At 41.4% G+C, this 26,864-nt stretch overlaps 1 protein-coding gene across 17 annotated transcripts in view; it reads left to right on the top strand.

The window, feature by feature from the left end:
- The window catches only part of agrn (agrin), a 355,349-nt gene that overhangs the window by 300,564 nt on the left and 27,921 nt on the right, over nucleotides 1-26,864 (top strand). For 9 of the 17 annotated variants that reach the window (XM_088082545.1, XM_088082547.1, XM_088082552.1 and 6 more), the window contains 11 exons: nucleotides 3,240-3,367; nucleotides 8,074-8,188; nucleotides 11,351-11,470; nucleotides 11,652-12,086; nucleotides 14,744-14,936; nucleotides 18,416-18,631; nucleotides 18,807-19,036; nucleotides 21,362-21,496; nucleotides 25,224-25,314; nucleotides 25,627-25,791; nucleotides 26,629-26,740. In XM_088082545.1, coding sequence (XP_087938671.1) covers nucleotides 3,240-3,367; nucleotides 8,074-8,188; nucleotides 11,351-11,470; nucleotides 11,652-12,086; nucleotides 14,744-14,936; nucleotides 18,416-18,631; nucleotides 18,807-19,036; nucleotides 21,362-21,496; nucleotides 25,224-25,314; nucleotides 25,627-25,791; nucleotides 26,629-26,740 — 1,940 coding nt within the window. Of the gene's footprint in view, nucleotides 1-2,924; nucleotides 2,967-3,239; nucleotides 3,368-8,073; nucleotides 8,189-11,350; nucleotides 11,471-11,651; nucleotides 12,087-14,743; nucleotides 14,937-18,415; nucleotides 18,632-18,806; nucleotides 19,037-21,361; nucleotides 21,497-25,223; nucleotides 25,315-25,626; nucleotides 25,792-26,628; nucleotides 26,741-26,864 lie in introns of all 17 variants that reach the window. The other 8 variants (XM_088082543.1, XM_088082551.1, XM_088082544.1 and 5 more) reach the window with 1 other exon arrangement.

Raw genomic sequence — 26,864 nt, 5'->3', positions numbered from 1 at the left:
CAGCGCGGCGGCAATCAATACTTCATTCAGCTCAAGTGTTACCAATAAAAGCAGGCAGCGCGATAGGCTGATCGATATGCCGGATCTTTTTCCTCCTGAGGAGGGTTTAGCCGAGCCTGCACTCATTAGAAGTGAAATGACACGTCCCTCATGCGAGAATATACATCGTCCTCCATCTGATTGTACCGTCCAGTTTATTGATGTGTGCCCGGCTGTCTTGAAAAGGACTCATTCTTGGCTGTTCCAATCTTCCCATTTTATTGAGACATCAAATAGTGGCTCAAGGTTGAGTTTAGTCCAAAGGAGATGTTTGAAACCCTTTTTGTATTCTGTTGTAAAGCTTCAAAGTGGACGTCAGACCTTGGTTAAGAATGCTTAAAGGGATAGTTTGGATTTTTTGAAGTGGAACTGTATGGGGTACTTATCTATAGTCAGTGTACTACATCCAGTAGATCAGTAAGTCGGCTTGGCAGCAGTTTGGAGAAGCAGGTTGGAGTCCTACACAGACGCTAAGCAATGTACTGCTGCAAATGGGAGAAAGCAACAAAACATATTTTAGCCACTATGGTTTGGGGGTATGCAATATTTAATACCTTCATTCTTTCCTGAAACATCACCAGGGTGTACGGTATATGATGGTATCAGTATTAATTAATTTTATTAATTAATTGGCGAGTCTTAAGTGTTTACTCATCATAAATTAGGGTTATTAGGCCTCTTAAAAAGTCCCACCTAAGAAAAGTTCTGAATCTATGCTCTCATCAAATCCACCAGACTCCATCGACAAAAAAAAAAAAGCTGAGTCGATCAGTAAGTTAGTCTGTGTTATGGTCTGACTTGAATCCTGTGAATCCTGACTATGTCTTCTTCTCTCGTCCCTCAACCTGACCAACTGACAACTACGTGAACTGCACCAACTAGCTGTTTGACCAATGCCTGCACCATACTATAAACATATCCCACTTTTCAGACATATCCCAATTTCACTCTTACACTAATCAACGAATTTTGAACGGCCGTGAAGCGGAGTGATACATGCAGAGTTAAAATTTAACAGTGCCAGTGATGTTGCACTCCAATTTTAGCACTAATGGAATGCCTCTCCACCAATCAAATTGCCTGGTCGTAACTAACTCTTGTATAAGAGAAACTATTTACATAACACTATATTTATAATTCTTTTAATTGTGTATTTAAGATGGTGTTACAGAAAAGAAAATGTTATTTTTTTGCACTTTCTAAGGTCATGTATTTGTCGCTTTTTGGGGTTTTTTTTAAACTTTTTTTTCTTTTTGTTTTTTTGTCTCTTTTTTTGTAATTTCTCACATATTTTTGGGCCATTTCTTGTTAAGTTGCTTATTACCTTCCACCCATGTTTTTGTAAGAAATCAAGCCAATTTGCTCAGGTTTCAAAGGGTTTAACACCAGAGTGACACAATAACACAAACAAAATAACGGATCGAGGCAGCAGCAGTTCCTGTGTTCAACAATATTAAATCACTGCTTTTCTCAATGGAGTCTGGCTTTAAATACAGCAATACAACATCTACATTTTACTGTTATAAATCACTGTCTCACAGTAAGGTAAAGGAGTGACCATAGTTTAAATTTAGCATGCGCTTTTTTTCCAGTCCCCTCCACAGACATTGATTGCTTAGCTTCCTTGTCAGACTCTAGCCTGCCTCTCCAAACTGGGGGCGTGCTGACTGACATCTATTGTACGTAATACGCTGACTATGGATATGTACCCCATACAACCCCACTTCAAAACATGGGAACTATCCCTTTAAGGGGTTGTTTCACTTACCTGCCATATGACTGAACCATGGAGATTGTTTTGGGTTTATTTGTGCAAGTATTGAGACATCTTTTCTGGTGCCAAAAAGGCTTCAGTGCAACATTGCTTTCTTGGCCCTAATGTGTTGCTCAGAAAAATCACCCCAGGCTCTCCATATGTTACATTTAAACAAGGCAATACCATCCATGTGACATCAAAGATAATGACCAGCAAATGCTCATGTGCAAAGTTAATGGCTCGCTAAGCTCCAGCTACTGTAAAGTCTTCCATATGCCAGCGAGTCTGACAAATCCATTACATTTTACAGTTCACTAGAATCTGATAGTCAAATAGCTCCGTCCCTCCTTTTATCACTCTCTTTCTTCCTCTCGTTACGTCCGTCACGGCAGTGGGCTGGAAAATCACCCTCTCTGATGTTTGTCTTCCCTGCAGATTAAAAGTCAGATCTCTCTCTCTCTCTCTCTCTCTCTGTCCCCTCTGCCCCCCCACCCCCACCCCCACCCCTTATCGGCCAAACCTCGCCCATTTGCCTCTATTTTATGGCCGCCGTCACTTCTGGATTGATGTGTGCTGCCCCGCGAAAGCACTGTAAAGATGGAGGGGGAGACAGAGGGAGCGGGGCACATAGCATGTCTCCAGTGTCTGCTGTCCTTTTCATGCAATTTTAACCAGGCTGTGTCAGTCACCGGTCTGGCGGCATTAAGGAGACAATTACGGCTATCTTTCACGATAATCATACAAGTGCTCTTCCCCGTTGTCCCTGGTGTTGCTCCGGCAGGGGCAGCCATGATTGATTTGGTCAATTTGTTCTGCTGATTACGAGCAGCGTGGAAGCATGGCATCAGCGCCTCGCATGTTCCTCCGCTCTTCACCTCGCACACAAATCCTCTCCGCTTTCAGCTTTATTTCGAGGCCCTCTCTTCTCTGGCAGGAAGAAAAAAAGAAAAAAAACGTATAGAGAGTTGATAAATGTTGGACAACATAACCCTCAAGGTCGCACAGGGAGGAGCTCGCTTTGCTGAAGAAGGCACTTTTGAGAGTGCCTGTGGGCTGTTTCCTCTTGTGTGTTTTGTTTTTTTCCCTCTTGTATTTGTGTGTCTGTCTAACTTGTTGTCTCTTTACCCAGCCCTCCATGCCTCGGCCAGCTTTTGGGATGAGTCTCAGTCTGGTAAAACTGGCCCGTTTTTCCACCTTCCCTCCTTCTTTGTTCCTTCCTCTCATATCTCACAGTCCACCTCTTCCACCACCACAACCTCCACCACCACTACACCCCCCCTTCCCCCAAACTCCAACACACACACAAACACACAATCCATCACTAACCCAAAAACTGGCACCACCCCCAAAACGAGCACTGTGTGAAGGCAGCGGGAACTGAGTGATAGAAGAAGGTTTTGAGCTGCGGTTCTTCAGTATCATATCTTCTTTCCTCTCCTTCCAGCCACCATGAGGTTCGATGGTTCCTTAAACTTGGACCAGGTGGAGGGCCAGGAGATTTTCTACACACCCGAGATGGACGACCCCAAGTCAGAGCTGTTTGGAGAGACGGCCCGCAGCATAGAGAGTGCTGTAAGTGTAGTGTTGGGAATAGTGTTCAGGTAGCAATAATGATATTTGTTTATATTTACAATCTTCTTATCCATCAATATATTTCCATTTCATTCCTATTTTTAGTCTAAGAAACTGTCTAAAGACTGAAAAGTTGAAGTCATCAGCAAAAAAAATTGTACACTACTAGGCTAAAATACAAAAGGATTGCATGGCTTTTGCAGCTGATAAACCTGCACAAATACAACAAAAGGAAACCACATAGTTCTCAAAGCTCTGCAAAGAGTGAAATGCACCTCTGACTATGCAGCCAAGCAAATAGCGTCTTGATTTTCTTGTGCCATTTGCACTTTGAATTAGGTAATATGCATCCATTTGGCGCAAAATGAGCCTTGTTGCAAAAACAGTCCAATTCACAAAGATCAGCGCTAATAGCCACACACAGTTATGTTGAAATTATTAGCATCCACAGAGAGATGGTGGTAAATGAAGTGGTCAGGACCTGAATTGCACTGTCTGAAAATTGCACTTTTCTTTATCTTTCTGTCATTGTTCTGCCGACTGTGTTCTTGGCACAAAGGTAACATGTATACTTGCGATGCGGATTTGCAGTTAGATGCATAAAAAAGGAAATTGCACTCATTTGCAAAACTTTATGGGCGTGTTTGGGCTGTAATATCATTAGCGTGTTACCTTTTGTGAACTGGCCCTTGAGACAGAGCTGGTAACAGCTGAAAGTGATGCCCAGTTCATGCTGCTACCAGTAGCTGCAATCCATTTTTTGTGAGTACACCCCTGAAAGGTTTTGCTGCCTCAGCTTTTCTTGGTGAGGTGTGATTAGAAGTATATGGTGGTTACTTTAGTGGCTAGGCTTAAAATACTGAAGAAAATTGTGTGTTGCTGAGGCCTAGTATAGAAGTACATAGGTATTTTCTGTCAAGAGCATGCCAAATCAACTGGCACCCATATAAAAATAATGAAAAGAAAAGAAGATAATGTTGGCCAATCACAGGCCTGAAAAAAAGCTAAGACTGGAAGGCCTCCACAGCTCATTCTGACACTCTATTCCCTTAATATAGCGGAAGAGTAACTCTACATTTACACCATATGCACTATTTTGCACAAAATGTTGCCTAATTTGACCTGCCTGACAAGGGAGATAAGAGTGCACACTGTGAAATTCTCACCTTAGAAGAGGTTTTACAATTTCTAATTATCATAATTACATACTGAAAATTATTTTTACACAGTAAGGTCATTTCCCTGTTGTTTTTTTCTTCCTTTTTTTTGCTTTCCTATTTGTTTTTTGTTGCTCATTTTCAGGTAATTTTCTTGTACTTTTATTAATTTCTTGTTATTTTATGGGTCATTTCTTCTTAAGTTGCTCAATGCCTTCTTCCCATGTTTTTGAAATAAATCAGGGCCACTTTGCGCAGGTTTGAAAGGGTTAACTCACAGAGGGATCTCCACCTCTTCCATTTACTAGTTCTACTGAGCCTTTCAGCCTCTTTTAGGTCTTTATTTTGGTTTCAGCCGTGTAAACGTCACTCACATTGATACCATTTCCAACTCCATAAACTCAGGCAGGCACTCTTTATGGCGGTTCTTTGTTGGAGATCAATTTATTAATCCTGCTTTAAGGCAACTTAGTCATGTGATCATCGCCATGTCGTGTACAGCAGACCTTACATAGTCTCGCTTTGAATATTTCCAAGAATCTTTATGTTTAGAGTGGGAAAGCTTTTGAAACAACATTCAAAGCATCGTGAGACACTAAAACTCTTCACCTCGAACCAGAGTAATCAAATTCTCGGAGTTCCTTCAGGCAGGCAGCTTTCATCGCAGGTTTTACAGACTTGACAACCCTGAAGCTGCTGAGTAATATCGTGCCACACTGGGCTGGAGTGATTTCTCTGGTCAGTGATCTGATAGAAAAATAACAATGATGAAAAACATATTCAGCAGCTGCAGTCGGAGAGGAACGTACATCAGATCAAACACAGACAACACAGGCTGGCTGATATTTGATTTTTAATAAAAGGGCATTCTTTGACCCAAGTAGGTAGATCAGAACAAAATGAGACTGCTCACAGGATAGTGAAGCTTTTTGGTGGTTTAACAATTATTTTTTCACAAACATTAACATCCAAACTTCCTCACATATACTGCCGACTAATTAAGAATTTGGAACTTGGGCTGGGGCTTTTAATTTCAAGCACAGCATAAAAGCTTTAGGGCTGAGTTAGTGTAGACACAACACAAGGCTTCCAGAGCTCTTCAAGTTTAATAAGAGAACTATAAAAATAACTAACAGCTCTCTGCAGACTTGTGCAAAGACTAATTTGTCAATCGCATGCCAAATGCTTCACAGCAACAGAAAGCAGCATCTCATGTGAGATTAATTAAGAATTTTTTCAGATATTTAAAAAAAATTAGGTCCTTTTTTTGGATATGATAAGTTGCTGGACGAGATGCCAGTCGCCATGAGCCAGCCAAGGCCGAGACAAGCGTGGAGCCGGTGCAGTAAGCACAGTTTGGCCCCGGCGCTTTAACCCGCTCGAATTTCTCCTCCGTCCATTTTTTTCTCTTCGAGCTCAGACCTTTGAACAAATGTCTCTGTTGTCAAGCCAGGGCCTCGCTCCCCTGATGAAATGGGAACGTGTTTGTGTGTCTGTATACACAGTACACATCCACCAGCTGTTGAATCGGTGTCACTAGCCCCCACTGGGACCTAATCTACTACCTCACAGCGATTTGTGCGTGTGTGTTTGTGTGCTCGTTACTCTCCAAGCTTGCGTGTCACTGAAGCCTGGTGTGCCACTTGATAGCAGCCACCCCCTCTTCATTTCCCAACACTCACACCAAGCACACACAGGCAATCACACAGATATACAGCACGCACACACAAAGAATCAAGCCACAGGACATTTCTTAAGCAACCTGTTACAATTAGTGAATATATGAGGATATGTGAGAGGAAGAGGCGGAGAGGAGAGGACGATCCAGAGGTTTCTAGGTCAGCGCTCTCCACAGGAGAGTTTGTCCATCATTTCCATCCTTAAGCCAGCTTTGGAGGATTTCATTTTTGACCCGTCTACTTAACCGTCACACCTCGGTTCACAAATTAGATGCGTTCAGGAAATGGAGGAAATAATCAGAATCCTTAGGCTGAATTGAGTGTACTGAATCTACAGTGTTGTTGATCGAATCAGCAGCTTTTTGCATCAGCACTCACCTCGCCAGTGTCTGAAAACGACATTCAGTATCTTAGTTTTGTATAAAGGTCCAGTGTAATGGAATAAGGGGAACATATTGGCAGCAATGGTATATAATATCATACAGTGTTTTCATTAGTGTAAAATCATCTGAAATTAAGAATTGTTGTTCTTTTGTTACCTTGGAATAAGCTGTTTATATCTACACATGTAGTTTCTATGCAGTATGGAAAAGTCTGGCATTTGATTTGACTATTTCTTGTGTTTCCTTACTGTTGCCCCTTGCCTGTTTTCTAAAAATATGAAATTCAGAATTTCTAACAGTAAAGTGATCATACAAGCAAGGTGTTTTCCTTGGTGTCTGGAGCAGAGCAGCCAGCGCAGCCAAAATGTTTACAACTATGTGAGAGAGTGCGAGTCACTGAAGGTTTAATGTTGTTGAAAAGAAGTATTGCGTGCAATGGAACGCCCAATCCTGCTTTAGCAACATAATGTTTACAGTTAGATTCTGTTTTGGGTTTTTTTTCACATAAAAAATATACTACTCAAATGTCTAGTATGGTTTGTATGGTAAACCTTATGTGATAAGGTCACATAAGCAAATTAACTACACAGTAACTGACTTTTTCAATTTATGACTGAAGTGGTACAAAATCATTTAAATGAACAAAATGATTCATCATTTCCACCACAAAACCCAGGAGTTTCAGCTTAATTTATTTTAAAGCATGATTTTCTGGACAATGATTGGCTTTGGAAAAAAATGGGTGAGATGCAGAAGTGCTCAGTGGAAACAATGGAAGTGGCCACTCAGAGGATGCTCCAGTAAAGTGGGTTAGCGGGCCCTGTGGCTCCTGTGATTTTCACCAGCAGCTCAAATGAGGACGAGGCGGGAGGATTGTCCTCTTGTCTCTCGTTGCTTTCGAGTGTGTAAATGGGAATAATCCACCAGCACGCAGACGAGAACAGAATTATGGGGGAAACACTGACAGAATGTGTAACTTTTTTCAGTTCCATGAAAATGCTCCAATTTTATGATAAAATATTGGCCCAGATTTTTTGGCTTAGGACAACTTCAGTCTTGCTGCTGTAATATCCCCGCTGGCTTAAAGAACATTTTAGTCAAACCTCCTTATGGAGTTCTTCTGGCTGTTACAAGTTGCACACAGGCGGGGGGGGGGGCATCATAAACCAATCAGGAGCACATGTCAGGGTTGCACGACATTTATCTTAGCTCCTCCCGAAAACTTGTCTCTGTAATTAATGCCATGGCTGCAGCTAAATGTCAATTTGTGCACCCACACCCGATAGGTTTCTTCTCAGCACCCCAATTTGAGAGGCAGTCTTTCTTCCTTGGAGATAGAGTACAGTCTTCTGGAATTGGACTCGCTGCTATGATAGCATGGAGCTCATTACCAGCCTCATTTATCATCTCTTCCCTCTGTCCGTTCCCTCCTCCCCCTCTCTCTCCCCCTCTCTCTCTCTCTCTCTCTCTCTCTCTCTCCTCCTCAGCTCAATGAGCTATTCAGGAAGTCAGAGGTGCGTAAAGACTTTATGAGTGTTCGTGTCCGGAACCTGGCACCCAGCAGCTCCGTCCTGGCCTTTATCGAGGCCCACTTCAAACCAGGTGAGAAATTTTTGAAGAAATAGGATTTTTTAAAAAATGAAAAATGATTAAGCACACTAGCCGATAGAGAGGTTGGAATCAATTATGGGTTTTTTTCCTCTTTGTCTTTTAGCCAGCAAGACAAAAAATACTCTCTTGATTTAAATGAAATTGGGATAAAAGTTAGGCCACTGGCCAAGGAAGACCTAATTATTTTTTTATGCAGCATAAGCGACCATATCACCATTTTTAAGGCACTTTACATTTTCACTCGTAACTCTTGGACTGTAAAGCGGAGAGGCTAAATTTGTTCTCTCCTGGATTCCTTCGTCTGGCACTCTATTCGACATTTTTTATTACTCCTACACATTTCATTCACCACTCACTAAATTAAGTGCATCGCATTTTTAGATAATATTTTGAATATTACATACAGTCCTCTTAAAACTTATTTCTTTCAGCAAATTGTGCAAGAGCAACCAAATTGTACCTGCACATAAGTACTCTGAGTGATCCTGCAAACACAAATGGCATTTTGCCTCTACAGCAGGTAACACTAAAGCAACAAACACATATAAATGATGGTAAATGATTATTTAATTGAAATATTGCACAAAACCTGGATTTAGTTGTTTTTTTTAATCATTCAGTTTTTATTGTTATGATTATTCTGTTTCAGATCTGGTTGCAGGTTAAAAACTTTTCTATTATTACAATAACGAATAAAGAGGATTGTGCATCCTTGGCAGAGATATGAACCCTCTCCATTTATTTTTTATTTGGCTTATAATATTGCGAGGTACTGAATGTTTTTTCCCCTATTTGTATCTGTTTTTTTTTTTTAATTTTCTCTTCAATGCCAACTAAATCTCTTGCTTGCAACAATTGGCCCCAGTGTTAAAAAGAAACACATCATAAGAAGGTTTTTATCTAGATGTTCACAGTGGTATTTGTTATTCATCAGAGCCAGGAAATAATTCCCTAAATGACCGTGCCGGTGAGATTGTTGGCCTGGGCTGCTTTTCAGCACCACTTTGTGTCGTCAGTACAGTTAGAGGTACAACTCGTGATATTGATAAAAATAGAACTATGCCCAGCAAAATTCAAAACAGGAATGGAACCTGCTGGTATTCTCAAATAGATTTACACGTTTTCAATCTTTTAAAGGTTTGTTTACTTCACTAATGCTGTAATCCTAGGCTTACATATTCAATTAGGAAAAAATCAGACACTTAGCTTCAGTAGTTGCTGTGGTAATTGGTGTTCAACATTTTGTGTTTTATTTTTAAACAACTCAATCAGAGAATTGAAAAAAAAGAAACTGGGGCAGTTTGACTACAAGCAATAGACTAGCAAGATGTTAAAAAAGCCAACAGCTGGAATAGTTTCAAAATGTACCAGATATGCCAAATGAAGCTGGCACACATCACAAATCTACAAGAGCTTGGCAAATCACTGGAAAACTCTAATTAACAGCTTAGCCGTCTTGCAAAGTATTTTTTGTGTACCCATTATGGCCAAGGTTACAAGCACAATAAGATTTTGCCAAGAAGGACATGTTTCTAGATCAACATGCCACATTACATTCCTTGACCAACATTGAAATCAGCCAATCACAGCCATCTGACATCATCAGTGTGCTTCTCTTAAAATTCTGTTGTTTCTCTAGAGCTACGCTTCTTTTACAGATTGAAGTTTGTACAAAGTAACAAAATGAGTCAGTGTCACTAGACAAAAACTGCATTGAAATCTTGCAAAAAAAAAAAGATAGATAGAAAAAATGTGTCAGTGGCAGGTAGTTGCAACTGAAAATTATATTGACCTTCCTCTTTGTTATTGAACAATAAACTAGTCTGTTGGCAAGCTTACTTGTTAGTGTAACCTGCCTCATTAGCAAGCTAACTTGTTCAAGTTTGCTTTTTAGCATAGACTACCCTCTTAGCAAGCTAACTTTCCAACCATAGAGTAGCTCCAAAGAATTTTGTTAAGATTGTAGGTTTTACTTTTAACTTCAATTTGGAAAAGTATCTTGGCTATGAAGAAGCATAAAGTAAGTGAAAGAAGCACAGGAGCAGCACAGTGATGATGTCCGAGGGCTGTGATTGGTTGATTGCAATGTTGGTCCAGGAACGGGATGTGGGATGTTCATCTAGGAGCACGTCCTACATGGCAAAATCAAATAGTGCAAGGTTGCTTCGACCCGCATGCAAACAAAGTGGTTAATTGTCACATTATTTTAGGTGCATCGTGTAAAAACTCATGTTTGAAGCTTAGGTTAATTGCGGATATTTCTCACTGAAGCTTCGGTGCCCAAAAAGTGATATTCAAAAGAGCAACAGTTGATGCCACAGCTAGGCCTTTAATGGAGAACTAAACCCATTTTTCAAAATTCATACATGTTATTCCTATGGTCTAAGATGGTCCACAAATATTAGTAATCATGAACAACTCCTAACTCAAACAACCAGAGTGCTAAAGCTTACATTTGTATTGTTATAGGGTGTTAAGTTTGGAGCTGCTTCATAGACAATGATTGGTCAAAGATGTTATAGATGACACTGAACAACACCCATGGGAATGTTCTCAGTGTATAGGTACATTTTTTCTTTCAGAACTGAGAGCACTACAATAGATAAAGCTCATTTGGGTATAAAAAAAGACAATAAACGAAATCAGGCTCCCGGTCACTGTCTATGACTTTATACCCTATGACATCACATCTTTAGTGTCTGGCTTTGAGAAAGAGCAACTCATGTTCACAAATATTGATTGAACTCTCCGAGGCCATTGAAATAACATCTTATAATTTCTAATTTAGGTTGTGTTCCCCTTTAAGGTTCTTTTGTACCATATACCCCCCCCCATCCCTTCTTCCTCCCCCCTTTTTTTATGAGCATCGTTTAGTGTCCTTCATACCCTTTGTACGGGGCAATGTTAAATGCTGCTCCTCTATGGCCTGTAAAGCGAACATCTGCACCAAATGTTATGAGAACGATTCATCTGGAAAAAGAGCAGGACAAGCGGCGGGTGGAGGACAAGTGGTCCCTGGAGATCCTCCACCTGTCACACACAGGGCACTCTGATATATTCATTGTTCCGCTAAAGACGCAAGAGTCCTGTATTTGCTTTGGAGCACTCCCTCGAGGCCTTGTCCTAAGTGGTTGTACCTCTTGTTTATTGTAGATACAAGATACAGTATGGACGACATCGAAGGAGCCCTGCTCAAACAGCTGAAGGCGTCCAAAGACACCAGCATCGCTGTGAAGAAGCCAGAGGACCAGAATGTTCGCTTCACCAACTTTGGTAATACAGTATGGACTTAACAGGAGTGTGTGGGGATTAATAAAATGAAAAGGGGTTTTAAGTTATTCATGAGGTGGTTTATCAAAGGTTTTACGGGTCTTGTGCAGGAAATCTCAGGACTGCAGGCACAACATACTTAAACGTCTCTTTCTCTTTGTCTAATTTCCATTGTTCTCTCCAGCTTTGTTATCAGGCCCCTCCTCCATCCCCTTCTTCACCACCACTACCACTACCACGGCGTCAGTCACCACAGCTGCTCCCACCACCACCAGGCCACCGCCAACCACCCCGTATGTCACCCGCAGGCCTTACAACAGCAGACGTACCACCACGACCTCTGCACCGGACACCACACCACCACCCACCACCACCACCACCACCAGGCCTCCTCCAACCACCCAATTTGTCACTCGCAGGCCTTTCAATGGCAGACGCATCACCACGACCGCACTGCCTCCAGCCACCACCATAGCCCACGTACGGGGCAAGTTTCACCACAAGGCCCAGAAGCCCTGCAACTCCCACCCCTGCCAACACGGGGGCACCTGTGAGGACGATGGCATCGACTTCAGCTGCAAGTGCCCTGCCGGACGAGGAGGCTCCGTGTGTGAGAAGGGTGAGCCAGCTTTTTCTTTCTATGCTTTTGCGCCAGTGATAGCTGTGTCCAGAAGCATTAAGTTTCCAGGTTGTCTGTCCATCCGTCTTATTCTAGTGAAAGTTATCTCATATGTATCATTCTTGAAATTTTGCACAAACGTTTACTTCAACGTAAGGATGAATTGATTAGACTTTGGTAGTCAAAGATTAAGGTCAATGTAAACTAGTCCGTCTTACTCTTGAGAACACAATATCTCAAAAACATCATGTGGGAACTCTTTAGTTTTGGCACAAATGTTCAATTTGACTGAAGGATAAAATTATTAGAATTTGGTAATCAAAGGTCAAGGTCACTATGAGCTTGTGTCTATCTCGTGAATATGATATCTCAAGAAAGCAGGGAGGGATTTTCTTTAATTTTGGTACAAACGTCTACTTGGACTCAGCGATGAACTGACTGGATTTTTGTGGTCAAAAGTCAAGGTCATTTTGACCTGGTTCTTCTCATTCTTTTGAACACTACCTATCAAGAGCACCTTGAGGGAATCTCCTCAATTTTGGCACAAACGTCCACTTGGACTCAAGGATAAACTGATTAGAATTTGCTGGTCAAAGGTCACTTTGACCTGGCGTCCACCTCATTCTTTTTAACAGGACAGCTCAACAAAGCCTTTAGGGAATTTTCTCAAATTTGGCACCAACAAGTTGCTCTCTATGATGAACTAATCAGAATTTGGTGGTTAAAGGTTAAAGGTCACTGTGACCTACCAGCATGTTTTTGACTAAAACTTAAGAATTCATACGTTAATTATGACAAAATTTCACACAACCGTCTAACAGGATTAAATGAAGAGGTGATGACAACTTATATTAAAAGCTCAAAGGTCAACTTCACACATACTGAATTGGTGACACCAGTCTACGTTGTCCACCTTTACGCTATGCTGTTTGTGGAGATCTTCTGTGCTGCCAGGTTGAAGATGTGTGTAAAGCATCCATGTTTAAGAATATGTAGCTTCTTTGCAGCAGCATCCATGTCTGAAGCATTGTTAGCTTCATATGAGTCTGGACAGACATGGACGTAAACTATAACTGCAGTTTGACTGGTTAGCGGAGGCATATAACCAGGAGGTGGTAATTCTTGTTCCATATATATTAGGAAGTATTCCCCTTCCCATATTTGTTATCACCCTCAAAAGTTTCAAAGTCTAAGCTTATTTCAAACTCATCTGAGAAAATGAGCTGGAACAGACTTTCCTTATTTCCTTATTTCCTTGCTATTGAAATTAGCAATTACAAAGAAACCACCAAAGGCTGACGTTTGCAGTGATTTTGCAGCAACTAAGAGGGTTTTAGGCACTCCACTTTCCATTGTGCCAATCATGCCTTTTAGCTGTTCTGTAATCACTGCTAACCACATCCTCGAGTGCTTTAATATATTTATAAAGTAGCAGAAACACACCATTATGATTTTAAAAAAATCAAATATTAAAGGTGTATTTAATGAAACTCTTATTGTAAAGAAAAAAGGGCATATATTTCTTCTGTTAAGCAGTAGCTTTGTCTACTAATTGTAGCTTCTAAAGTAGCTGCAAAGTGACACCTTAAGTAGCACTGTGAGTAATGACTTTCAGTTAGTGCTGGAATATGCAAATGCGATGTTATGTGGTCACAGATGTGGATTTATTGGGTCATATTAATTAAGCTCAACGAAACAACAGCAATCAGAGCTCCAGACAGGGCATCAGTTTTATACGAGATATTTTAAAAACTTGAAAAACAAAGAGTTTAGGTGAGTCAGACGCAACATCTGTCCTGAGCTCATCTCAAGTGTCTCAGACAGGTTTAGCACTTCGGAAGCGAGCGACCGCTGAGCCGTTCACCAAAAGCAACGCAGAATCCAATCAGCACCGCGGAGAAAATCATAAATCAAGAAGTTCTTGAGCAGCACAACTCCTTTGTCTCTTCCCTCTTACCCTACTTTGAGATTTTTTTGGAGGGATGAGGAGCAACCTCACGCAGCTGCATCTTAAGATAATTGACACTAATTGCTTTGATGGGGATTAGCTGGTGAGAATCAGTGTGTGTCTTTGAGTTAGAGTGGCTAAATGAAGTCACGCATACACGCACACTCACACACAAACCGCATGCATCCAGCCTCCCCGAATCAATCAAGTCATTAGAAAAGAGGGAGCTCATCAGCTGCCATTCTCCTCAGAGAGATGGACAGAAAGACAGATGGACGGAGAGAAAAGGAGCCCGGGGGAGAAAATGGATGATAATAATCATAATTGTCGAGTGGCGGAAAAACAAAGGTTTTCCTGTGCATGAGTGTGTGCATGACTGTGTGCATGTGTGTGTGTGTGTGTGTGTGTGTGTGTGTGTGTGTGTGTGTGTGTGTGTGTGTGTGTGTGTGTGAGCGCCTGAATGCGTGTGACTTTCTGAAAAGCTCCTCCTCTTCCTCGACCCTCTCCTTTTGATAAACTCATCAAGCATTTTGGAAAAACGCCATTCCTTAAATAATCTGACAGACAGGCTTATTTCTCTGTCATCAAGAGGCGGTGACACACCACCTCCGCTCACACTTAATTATGCACATTAAACGCCTATTACGCCACGATAAAGCAAATCATGCACTAATGACAGGATTGGCTTGTTGTATCCGTTCCTCCACAGTGATCAGGTACTTCATCCCGTCATTTGGGGGGCAGTCGTACTTGGCTTTCCAAACCATGAGCGCTTATCACACGGTCCGCATCGCCATGGAGTTCAGAGCATCTGAGATGACGGGCATCCTGCTCTACAACGGCCAGGAGGGCAAGAAGGACTTCATCTCCTTGGCTCTGGTTAACGGCAAGGTGGAGCTCAGGTGAGCAGTGTGAGAGTGAAGAGGGGCAGCTGTTAAGTCTGCTGCTTTCATTTGATTAAATCTGATGAAACTTAAATGATCCCCTGTGGGGAATCAGGGTCATTGTGGCGGCAGCTGAGAGAGGATGTAGATAAGAATAACACAAATAGAGAACACTGAAGATAATGAGGCAAATAATTACAGCAAGTAAACATGTTGAAAACACCACTGCCAGAAAATGTTTTTTAAAAAAAGACACAAAAGCTTATTGACAGATTTGCAGGCTGAGGCTACGAAGGCACGCTTTCAGAAATGTGTTCAAACTTGCAGAAAAGCCGCTCGCATGATCACGTTTACAGATGGTGCGAACATATGTACAGAAATATGTGCAGGATGTCAAAATTATGGCTTTTTATATGTAATTTTGAATCACATGCATACAGAGTTAAGGTGTATGTAATGTTTGTAATTACAGATGGAGGCAATGACCTCTACACATCTGCCAGGAAATGGCTCAGATCCATTAAATTTAACATGTTGTACATGAGTATCATGTGTCATGTATGGAATAGTGCTGGGGAGAAGTAAACTACTTGTAGTTCAGTTACTAGTTAAACTACAATTTGCAGTTATGTGGCAGTTTAACCATATCCAAATCTCATAAGCTTTTTTCGGTAGTTAAAGGGGAAGTATGCCGATTTTCAAAACTGATACATGTTATTCCTGTGGTCTAAGACAATCCAAGAATACTAATAAACACGATCAACTCTTTCCCAACTCCAAAAACTAGACTTAAAACTCACACTTGTGATGTCAAAGGGTATAAAGTCTGGAACTGCTCCACAGACAATAAATTGGGAAAGATTTTCTCTTTGACACTGAGCAGCCAGAGGAATGCTCTGACAAAAAAGCAATAGAATGAAGCTCTTTTGGGTATAAACAAGAAAGCAAACAATTTGTGTGTCCACAAAATCAGGCTCCCATCCACTGTCTGTGAAGCAGCTCCAGACTTTGTACCCCATGACAGTGGTTCCCAACTGATCCAGCCACAGGGTCCAGAATTCTCCCTAGTCATTAGTTCAAGATCTGCAAATTAGATAAATTACCACATATTCAATTTTATTTCATAAAATATAAACGCCACACATTTAGAACACAAAGAAATAAAGCATTTTGCAAGAATAAACAAGAACGGCACTTAAAAGTGTGTCTTTTTTTACAAACTTGGCATATTCATGAATCACTTGTGGTCAATGCAGAATAGACCCGTGAACCACCAGTTGGGAACCACTGTCCTATGACATACCATTCGATCAATTCTTAATTAAACTTTCCAAGGCCGTAACAGGCAGTCACATTCAAATTCTTAATTTAGGTTTTGTTCCCTTTTAGCCGTCTGTGGTCTTGTAGTTTCTTTGAAAATGGTTTGCAACCAAGATGTCTGCAGTATCGAATACTATGTATTTTTCCTAAAAGTTTAGTAATTTCCTGATTCCAACCTGACAACTGTTCTGCTCTATATTCTCCTTAAAACACATCCTTTGACTGCCTACGAGAGGACTGGCCTGCCCCAGTCCCTATATCAAACACACCTACACATAATCCAGTATCAGTTCATTAAACTTCTATGTAACAATATGCATTTCCAGACTCAGATTGAAATAATTTAAATGGTGTATTCTGAAATGTAGTTGAACTACCTTTTAAAACTAGTTTTAGTTTAACAAGCTATTTTTAAATTAGTTTAAATGCAATTTAACTAATTTTATTGTGAAGTAGATTGTAGTTTTAATGTATTTTCCCCAACACTTGGACGTATGAAAATATATTAACAATGTGCCAGTCCTCGTATGTTTTTTTTTTTTTTTGGAAGAAGACATCAAGAAACAAAAGAAGAAATGACCCCCAAATTAGCAAGAAATTAGTACAAAGTACAACAAATTGCTTGAAAAAAAACAAACTTTTTTTGATAAAAGAAGTGACCTGGAAAAAAGTGCCTAAAATTGTAATATTTCTATAACTTAATTTTAAATATATGATTATAAGAATTAGCTTTACATTCAGTTTTTCCCAACCTTTTTCCTTTTTTAGAAATTTATGGAACATGTCTTATATATTTGCTCATTGCCTTTTTTCCCCAAGTTTTTGAAGGAAATTGCACCAATTTGCTCAAGGTTCAAAGGTCAAAATACTTGTGAAAAGCTACTGAAAGCAGCACAAGAAAAGTGGCGTCACTCTAGCTTTCAAAAGATTTATAGAGGTATAGAGATTTGGATCTAATCACTGTGACGCAAGTGGTGGTTGGGTGTCATCATGATATATTCTGAGAGAAAAAAAAATTCATCAGTCATCTTGCTATATCAATTATATGCACTTACATAAGCTAATTTACAGTATATACCCTAAAGTTCTTTAGGAAGCAAAGATCCAGAAACATTTGATTCCATGCCTCCCATAATGCACCTTTATAGTGTATTTTGCTACACCCTGCCTGTCTGATAAACACCCACATTATTCAATCTCCATGCCCTCAGTTTAGCATATGTAGCCTTAAAGCTCAGCTCACTCCTTGTGACGAGTAAATTGACTGTGACATGTAAAATTGGCGCAGTGCCCCTTTAGGTTCTAGGTGTAACAGGATTTGAACAATATCTTTTTTAAGGCAAGCAGTATGCTGACAGAAAGCAAAAGGGTTCACCCCATTTGTTTAAATTGGACCATTTTTCTGCCTGAAACCTGCAGAAACACTAAGTATTCATCGCTTCCCCGCAGCAGCATTGTATGCATAAAAAATCATTTGTGGGTGAGGCAGCATCTTCAGAAGAGACGTGAATGGACTAATTAGAGATTCTGCGCCGGGTCTGTTTTAGACCTATTATTTCAAACAGCGTCCGCTTTCCCTTATCTTTTGGGTCTTGTGTTTCACCCTGACCCCTCCGAGCCCTTATTTTAGTTCCGCTCAACCTGGCCAGGTTAGATTTCTCTATTCAGAGAAAAATCAATAGCAAAGTAAAGGAGATCATTAGTCACTTGTGCTTTCAAATGGAGCTCTGCCTCAATTCCAGAAATACAGCTGTGAGATTACCACCCACAGCCCTGCAAATCCAAGACGTGGGGAGAAGAACTAATTATTTGTGGCAGATAATTGCTCTCAGGTTGTGCTAATACTACCCCATGTATAGGTGCACATACACGACGGCTCTTTTCTGTGATGATATGGCCTTTTTCTCAACAAAACCTCATAAGATAGAAGGTTTAATTAAAGAATAAGATGGTGTGAAGACATTTTTTAACTGCAGCATTCCAGTCACATAGTTTGGAATCCCAAATGGGAAATCCCGTACCTCCTTTCTTTCATCCCTCTCTGTCTTGTTGAATAAAATGAGCAGATACCTACTCGTCATTAGGTGCTGCTCAATAACGAGACAAGGTGTTGGGTGGAAAATAACCTCCTCGAGTGCTGTAAAATTTACTGGATGCTTTGTTTCTCCTTTTTTCAGATTCAACACAGGTTCAGGAACAGGCACAGTGGTCAGCAAAGTACAAATCAATCAGGGTCGCTGGCATCAGCTGGTGGTGACGCGCAACCGCCGCAACGCTATGCTCAGCGTGGACAACGAGCCCCACATCGAGGGCGAGAGTCCACGCGGCACGGACGGCCTTAACCTCGACACCCACCTGTTCATCGGAGGAGTGCCCGAGGAAATGAAGCAAGAGTAAGACCCTTTATGTTCAGTTTTGTTTTGGGGATTAAATCAGACAGAACAAAAAGCATCTTCTTCACCCTAAGCTCATTGTTATTGAGTGACGTCAGTAGTGTAATAATTATAAATGCAGGCTGTGTCAAACTTTGTGTTGAAAAAAGACACTCTGTCCCCTTTTCTCCGTCAGTGTGAGGGAGAGGACTGAGGTGGCCACAGGTCTGGTGGGCTGCATCCGCTTGCTGGATGTCAACAACCGGGTGCTCAACCTGCAGGAGAACGGGGGCGACAGTCTGTACGGCAGTGGCGTGGGGGAATGTGGCAACAACCCCTGCCTGCCAAATCCCTGCAAGAACGGCGCCGCATGCCAGGTCAAGGAGGCAGAGATGTTCCACTGCAAGTGCAGCAAAGGATTCTGGGGTAAGAGGCCAACACAATGAATGGTTCCTAACAGGTGTTTGGACTTGAGTCACAAATTTGACAACTTTAGACCCAACTTTGCGAAATGGGGAAAAAAAGGCTTGCAGCTCAACTTTAAACACCAGTGACTCGTGCCATCACTTGGACTTGAGCCTTTTGACTTGACAATACTCGATACCTTGAATGCAAGACCTAAGATGCATTTGTGACTTACAGTACAATCAATAACTCGGTCCCACCTCTGGATTTTGATGAGTCCTCTCAGTTTGATGGTGAAAAGTGCACTATGTTTCGTTTATGATTTGTGAATCAAGGTTTCAGACGTAGAATGGTCTTGACTTGTCACTTGATTGCAAAGACTTGAAACTAACTTGTGACTTGCAAAACATTGATTTGATCCCACCTCTGGATGTTGCTGAGTCGTTTCAGTTAAGTTTTGAACTTGGAACTTCTCTGTTTTGACTTGGGACTTGAGTTCAAAGAGTTTAGACTTACTTGCGACTTGCAAAACAATGACTCGGTCCCACCTCTGGATGTTGATGAGTCCTCTCAGGTTGATGGTGAAAAGTGCACTATGATTGGTTAATGACTTGTGAGTCAAGGTTTCTGGCTTAGAATGGTCTTGACTCGGCACTTGGCTTTCTTGACTTGGGACTTGAGTGCAAAGATGAATACTTTCAGTTTGATGGTGAAGAGTGCATTATGACTTGTTGATGACTCATGACTCAAAATTTCTGACTTAGGAATGGTCGTCAAAAGATTTGTTCCCTCCTCTGGTTCCTAATGGTGATACTGGGATCTCTGGGCAGCGATGCAATTGTGACAGTTTAATTATAATGTAAGTGCAGGGACATTAGTAGAAACTGTGACAGTTTATTTACTTTTAGACACAGACTTTTCTAACACCTTGTTAAAATTATGTTTATATGTCTACTTTTCCTTCTCTTCTGGGATTCTCTGTGGTCATGACTTGCTAACAAATCCTAAGTAAGCTTGACAGCCTAATTTGACAGTGCAACTCATGCCCCCAGCAGGAGCGCTGGAAGTCATTTTGTAAACACCAAAACCGTCAAATCTGTGTGTCGGACACAGAAACGAGAGATTAAATGTTGACGCAGTTCAGAAAAACATGAAAACTTCCACCAAATGCTCAGCGATTGGCCTTTGGCCTATCTCCCCTTCCACATCCCTTCCTCCTTTTTTTATCCCTCCACCAGATGCCAACTAACAAGCAACTTAGAGAGAATATAGCTACGAGCAGACACCATCAGCGCCTAGCCAAGCGTGCCCCTTGCTGGTTGTACGGCAGCCCACTGCAGAAAAGTTTCACACCAGAACCAAATTAATTGTCAGAGTTAACTTTTATGCTTGAATAGTAAAGGATTTTGTGCTCACACGGGGGCAGCCTCGTGGTTTGGGAAACAACCTCTCAGCCAAGTTTTAAAAGCTTGTTTCTTGAATTTAAAATGTGGATCAATAAAGTATCACATTCTTTTATTACTGTCTTTCATATAAGAGGTGCTTTTATGTTTTGTTTTTATTGAGAAGCCTCAGAAGAAGTGAAGATAACCCCGCGCTCTGAGAAAGCATCACTGTGATCAAAGTTGTGTTGGCAACACGGCGTAAAATGAATGGCGATAATGAGAATTGGACCGTCGCCTGCAGACTCGCATTCAAGTTAATTTTGTCGTGATGTAGAAAGTGGCCAAGATTGCGCATCTCGAGGGGAGGGACAGATCACAGAAAGCCCTAAGAGAGACTAAATGGGTGGAGAGGGTTGTAGTTAGAGGGAGGACATGTCAGGACAGGCAGATGAATGAGAAAGGTGAGAGTAAAAAGTGGAGAAGGAAGAGATGTGAAAAAAGAGCTGTGGTAGGGAAGAAGTGAGTGGAGGATTAAAGCTAGCTTCCAAAAAGAGCGAGTGAGGAAAAAACGGGGGGAGCCCTGTGAGCTCAGCGGGGATGGGGTTCATTAAAGCGCTCTCCTCACCACAGGCTCTGACTGCTAAAGTAATGACGGGTGAATTCAGATGGGCTGTGGCAGAGGGCAAAACCATCATCCACCAGACACTCCCGAGCCTTTCCCACAGTCGGCGTTGGCCCAGAAACACGGCCGCGTGGCGGGGAGGCTCTCCACTGTTTAATCTGGACGTGTAATATTTCCAAATCCTATTAGAAAATGACCTCTATTACAGAGGAAATCCGCATATCCCGCTTTTTTTTGTCTCCCCTCCTCTCAGATGGAATAAAAGAGAAAATGGTTGAAAACGGTGGTGAGTTTCTCATGGGGGATTTGTGTGTGTGTGTGTGTGTGTATCTACTGTAGGTCCAACTTGTGCTGACGTCCATGATCCATGCGAGCCCAACAGGTGCCATCCATCGTCCCAGTGCCAGGCCATGCCCGAGGGAGGCTACAAATGCGAGTGTCCCATGGGACGTGAAGGGAGACACTGCGAGAAAGGTAATTGAACTGGATAAAAGGATTTGTATGCTCATGAAAAACCTGGAAGATTCATGGAATTTGCAAATAGGAATTTCCAGGCCTGGAAAAGTTTTATAATCTATAATCTATAATCTATCTATATATACCTGAAAGTTGCAAAAAAGTCACGGGATTTTGTTTTACAAACTTGTATAACACAACCATCAGAGCTTTAAAATTCCAGCAATACTTTCTGTTTTTTAAGTTTCTAGCTGGGGTAATTGGTGTTAATTTTGACTTTAAAAAAAGAGCATGCATGTTAGTCTTTACAATAAAAAAGGCAAATATTTTTAAAGAAATAAATAATGAAAAGTCCCTTAGTTACATTTAAATATTAAGCTCTAATTCTGTTTTGAAATCATTATTTTTAAATTAATATATTTGTTAAGAAAGCTATTATATAATAATGAAAAAGAGCTAATTAGGAGTATCGATGGTTGTTTCTGAGAATGCATGGTCTTGAAAATTTGCCTCAAAGTCCTGGAAAAGTCATGGAAATGTATTTGTAAAAATGTGTATGAACCCTGGTATATTTAGGTGTAACTCCAAATCGTCATGCCTCAGTTGTTTTCTCCTGTGCTTATGAAGGAGTGCCAGTCTTTTGGTCTGGAGTCAGCACAGATGCATCCTCCTCAATTTTGCCCGTTTTTTTTTTTTCCTTCCCGCTGTGTGACATTTCCATCCAACCTGAATCGAAACAGGAGATCAAACACTGAATGGAGGAGGGGGGGTTGAGCCTTCAGGCTGGAAGGGTTGGCGGGTTGCAGAACTGAGGGAGATGATTGGCCCCGTCGGGCCATTCACCACATCGACTCGGCTATACGCTTGTTAGTGTTAGCAGCAGCGAAGCGGCATCCTTCCTCCGCTCCCTCCCTCCCCGCCTGCCTATCCGCCCACAGGTGTTGTGTTCAAACATGTTTGTTGCTACTAAGCTCCACATGGCAGAACCGGGCCGCGGTTGGGGAGAAGACCGGAGCACGGCTCAGCTGCTTTTGAAGTTCATCATTAGCATTTTTGCCGGTGTCGCATTCTGAAGTCTACCCGTGTGTTTTCCCTCCCCGGCTTTGTAGATGTTGTCATGAATGTTTGCTGGAGTTGACATCTTTAACTGGGAATGAAAGAGAACCATGCACTTTTATTCTTTTATGTGTTTAGTTTATTGCTCGGGGACATTGCTAACAAAAGTGAAACATGCACCCCTGAACCCTGGGAATTTAGAAAAACCAGATGGGAATAGCCTCCTTCCAAGCCCTGAGTCCCAGTTAGCAGGTGATTAAAATAAATTGAGGTGAACCAAAATCAATGCCGTGTGAGTGAGAGCATCTCCCATTCCAAAAGGCTATTTTTTTCCGCTGGAATCAATGAGATGACTAATCGCATCAGTCCTCCCTGCCCGCCGTGATTAATGGGAGCGTCAGTCAGCCCGAGTGTCAGCCCCAGACAGGAGCTCACAGATAAGGCGGCAGTCAGGCGGACGTACCCTCTGAGGGCTGCGCCTGGAACAGTCGAAAAGACAGGTAGCTTAGAGCCCACTCATCAGATCCTGAAGGTGAATTAGTCGTAATATTAAGTGTGTGTGTAACCCGGTGTGTGTGCGCTTGAGCTATGGTTTCCATTTCCATTCTGTGAGGGTTCGCCCGTGCTGCTCATTGCTATAATATTCACCATCAAGGACTTTTCTCAAGGGTGTTCCAATAATATTGAATGGCCTACTTTCCTTAGTGCTTTTACGCTGCGATAGTGTAAATCATTACAATTTAGTGATGAAAGAAGGATCACTTGGGCTCAGCCGGTCCTTGAGAAAACTAACTGCAGGGGGGAGTTTTCAACAATGTTTTACATTCAGCTCCTTAGCTACATTATGTCAGAGACCACTTAATGTGCATGTGTAAAAAAGAGTGACAGTGTATGTGTTTGTGTGTGTGTGTCTGACTTCACACTGCAAGCAATTCAGCTGAAGAGTTGATTTATTAGGGGGCGGGACCATGAGTCGCGATTGCAGCTACAAAGTATTATAACTGCCAAATGTGCGTTTTTAACTGCTTTGTTATTATCTTTCCTAATTTTATATTGTTTTGATGGGTTTTATTGCAAGTGCTAATTATGCAGCATTACTCACATCTAAACAAAATTACCTCTGAGCTTACCGTCAACCTGAGCACGAGATTCAACAGCTCCCTGTGTATTGCATTTTGAGGCAGCAATTTCTGTGTTTAACCCTTTTAAACCTGGGCAAATCAGCTTGTTTTCTTTGAAAACACGGGACAACAAATTGTTTTAAGTACTTAAAACAATAATATTTTATACTTAAAATAAATTTTAAGTATAAAATAATACACTTTAAATATCTAATTGTTATTTTTATAAACGTAGTTCTCTGGAACTCCATGTGTTGTGTTTTTTTTTTTGTTTGTTTGTTTGTGTGTTTTGGGATTGTTTGTCCCCCAATTTCTTGAAAACCTATTAATTCATTCACTCATTTATTTTAAGTGTGAGTACATGTGTTTGTGAAGCACTTTGTTACTAGTAGCACCGTTTTAAAAAGGGCTATATAAATAAATCTTTACTTACTGACTTTCTCTATATCTATTAATTAATGCAATTTGCAGGACATTTCTTGCCAAGTTGCCCCCCTCCCATGTTTTTGGAAGAGTTCAAGCAAATTTGCTCAATGTTCAAATGTTTAGATACTTATGAAAGTTCTGAATGCAGCACAAGAAAAGTGACGTCCATCCGGGTTTCAAAGGGTTAACCAAAAGATGTCTGTGAAAAGTCCAATTTGAGCAACTTTTCTTGATCGTCAAGCTTGACTCCCCCGTACGTCATGTAGGTTTTCATGTGGTCACTCAACTCATTCTAGTGCCCGGACCTCTGGTGACTTATTGATCGCGGCGTTTTCATCTTGAAACACAGGGTGAAAGGGAGAAAGAAAAACCTCCTCTATGAGATCCTGAGCAGCTCTGTTTCTGTATTAAAGTTCATTTTAGTGCACGAATCCTTGTTGCGTATGCAAGACTATTTTTCCCACTCCTCCATGGTGCGTGCCATCATCATTAGCAGTCTTCTGCACAATAGCTAATTAGCTTTCTCATCTCCGTCTGCCTTCCCCATCCTGACTCGACTCAGCTAATCCCAGCCAATTACGAATAAAAGCTTTTTCTTGCCGGCTACATAGGTATGTGTGTTAGTTTGTGTGTGTACGCAAGCCTCTGAATGATGGTAGTTTTTTTTTGCAAACGGCACCATAAACACATACCCCCGGGTGACACTTGACTGATTTTTAATGTCAAGCCACTTGTTAGAGGGATGGCACGGTGCCTGTCCTAATCACTCCAGACAGCCAGAAACGGGACAGCCAGACGTAGACCCATCGCAGAGACATGAATTTGTAAAAAGGCCTGCCAAAATACAATGGCCGCATTATTTCATGGGTCCCGGCTGTGGTGTTAAACTCTACACGTCTCCAAAGGTTCTTTGTTACACTGTGGCGGGCTGTGTAATCAGTCTGACATAAGGGTTTTTGAATTTTTTTGTTTGAATTTCTGTCAGGAGAAAGTCTTAATCCCAAAGGCTATGAAAACACAAATCCATCTCTTTCCATAACGCTGACAGGCCCCTGAAAGATGTACTGACTATCCCTGAATTTCAATTCTGTCAGCAACAAAAACGGGTCCTGAGGATGAATATGGTCTCTTTGTTTTTCCAGTGGCTGATAGGAGAGGAGCTTACATGCCACTATTCAATGGTGACTCTTACCTGGAGCTGAAGGGGCTCCATCTCTATGGGCATGATCTGCGGTAAGTCCCATGTCTCTGCATGAAACACACCACGTCGAGACATGTATTACTGAACACGGGATGCCGTGTAGTTTTCATAGGCTAAGCTTGTTCTGTGCCTGAGGCAGAGCTGCCTGCTTTAAGCCTGAACCGAAATCACAATGTCACACAAATAACACATCTTCTCTGCATGTAGAATATCTAATATCTCTACCTCATTTACATATAGACAGAATATCAGTGCACTGACAACAAGCAAGAAAGCAACTTTTGTTTGAATCCCAGGTATGCATAGCTGTATATATCTGACTCTTGCTTGTGCTGTTTCTGCAGTCAAAAGGTCAGCATGACAGTGATTCTCATGGCCAACGACTCCAACGGTTTGATCTTCTACAACGGCCAAAAATCAGACGGAAAAGGAGACTTCATCTCTCTGTCCCTCAATGAAGGGATCCTGGAGTTCCGCTATGACTTGGGGAAGGGACCCGCCACCATCAGGTTGGCATCATCTAAAGAACCACTTCACCCCATAATCAAAAATACATATTTCCTTTTAGTTGTAGTGCCATTTATCAATCTTTATTCTACTCATGCATCTGCTCATGGAGACAAGGCTCATTCTTGCAAGATGTAAATACTAAAGCTAGAATCACACCGTACCATTTTAGCCTTTTTTATAATTTTATTTTTTATAGCGCTTTTCAAAGCAAAGTTACAAAGTGCTTTAAAAAAGCCAAAAACAATAACAAAGCTAAAATCAATGTGTACAAGTTAGGAAACAAGGTAAAATAATGTAAAAAATAAATATCATCAGTTAAGAAAAGGCCAAATGATAAAAGTGAGTTTTAAGAAGAGATTTAGGAAAAGGTCATTAAGTTTAGTCCCACAGCTGAGGGGCCTGGATAGCAACAGTCGCTGTTATAGACAGGATGAGATTTTGGAGCCATTAGTGGAGCTTTGTGGGAGGATCTCAGGCAGCAATCAGGCTCATATGGAGTTAACAAGCCACAGACAGAGGCGGCAGCCTGACTATTCAGCGCTTTAAAAACAAGCAGTAAAATCTTGAAATCAGTTCTACAACTCACAGATAACCAGTGAAGGGCAGCGAGGATTGGTGTGGTCACTTCTCCTGGTACTATTTTCCAATGTTAGTACTATATTAGAGCAAGAGAAGGAAACATTTTTTGAGTGCTTTAATCATATAAAATAAACGGTGAACATGCTGCAGGTAAAGGACATACTGAACAGAGCAATGTGTTTTTAATGAGCCTGTGTTTCCTACTAGATGATTCACCTGAGTGTGTGTGTGTGTGTGTATGTGTGTGTGTACTTCAGGAGTAAGGAACCAATCCAGCTGAATGTGTGGAACACCATCAACCTGGAGCGCTCCAACCGCAAAGGAGAGATCATGGTGAACAAGAAGGATCCTGTCCGAGGAGAGGCACCGGTAAGAACGCTAACAAGCTCCTGCTAACGGATGATCGTGGGCTGATGGGCCTGTCCTATGCTGAGCCATACTTGTGCCGTATATAATGTATTTGTTTGATCATCTCTTATCATGTCATCGCCAC

The sequence above is a fragment of the Plectropomus leopardus genome, chromosome 9, assembly GCF_026936395.1.
Source record: "Plectropomus leopardus strain MGB_pleo_1.0 chromosome 9, ASM2693639v1, whole genome shotgun sequence".
Taxonomy (NCBI): domain Eukaryota; kingdom Metazoa; phylum Chordata; class Actinopteri; order Perciformes; family Serranidae; genus Plectropomus; species Plectropomus leopardus.
This window is presented reverse-complemented; position numbering and strand designations above follow the sequence as displayed.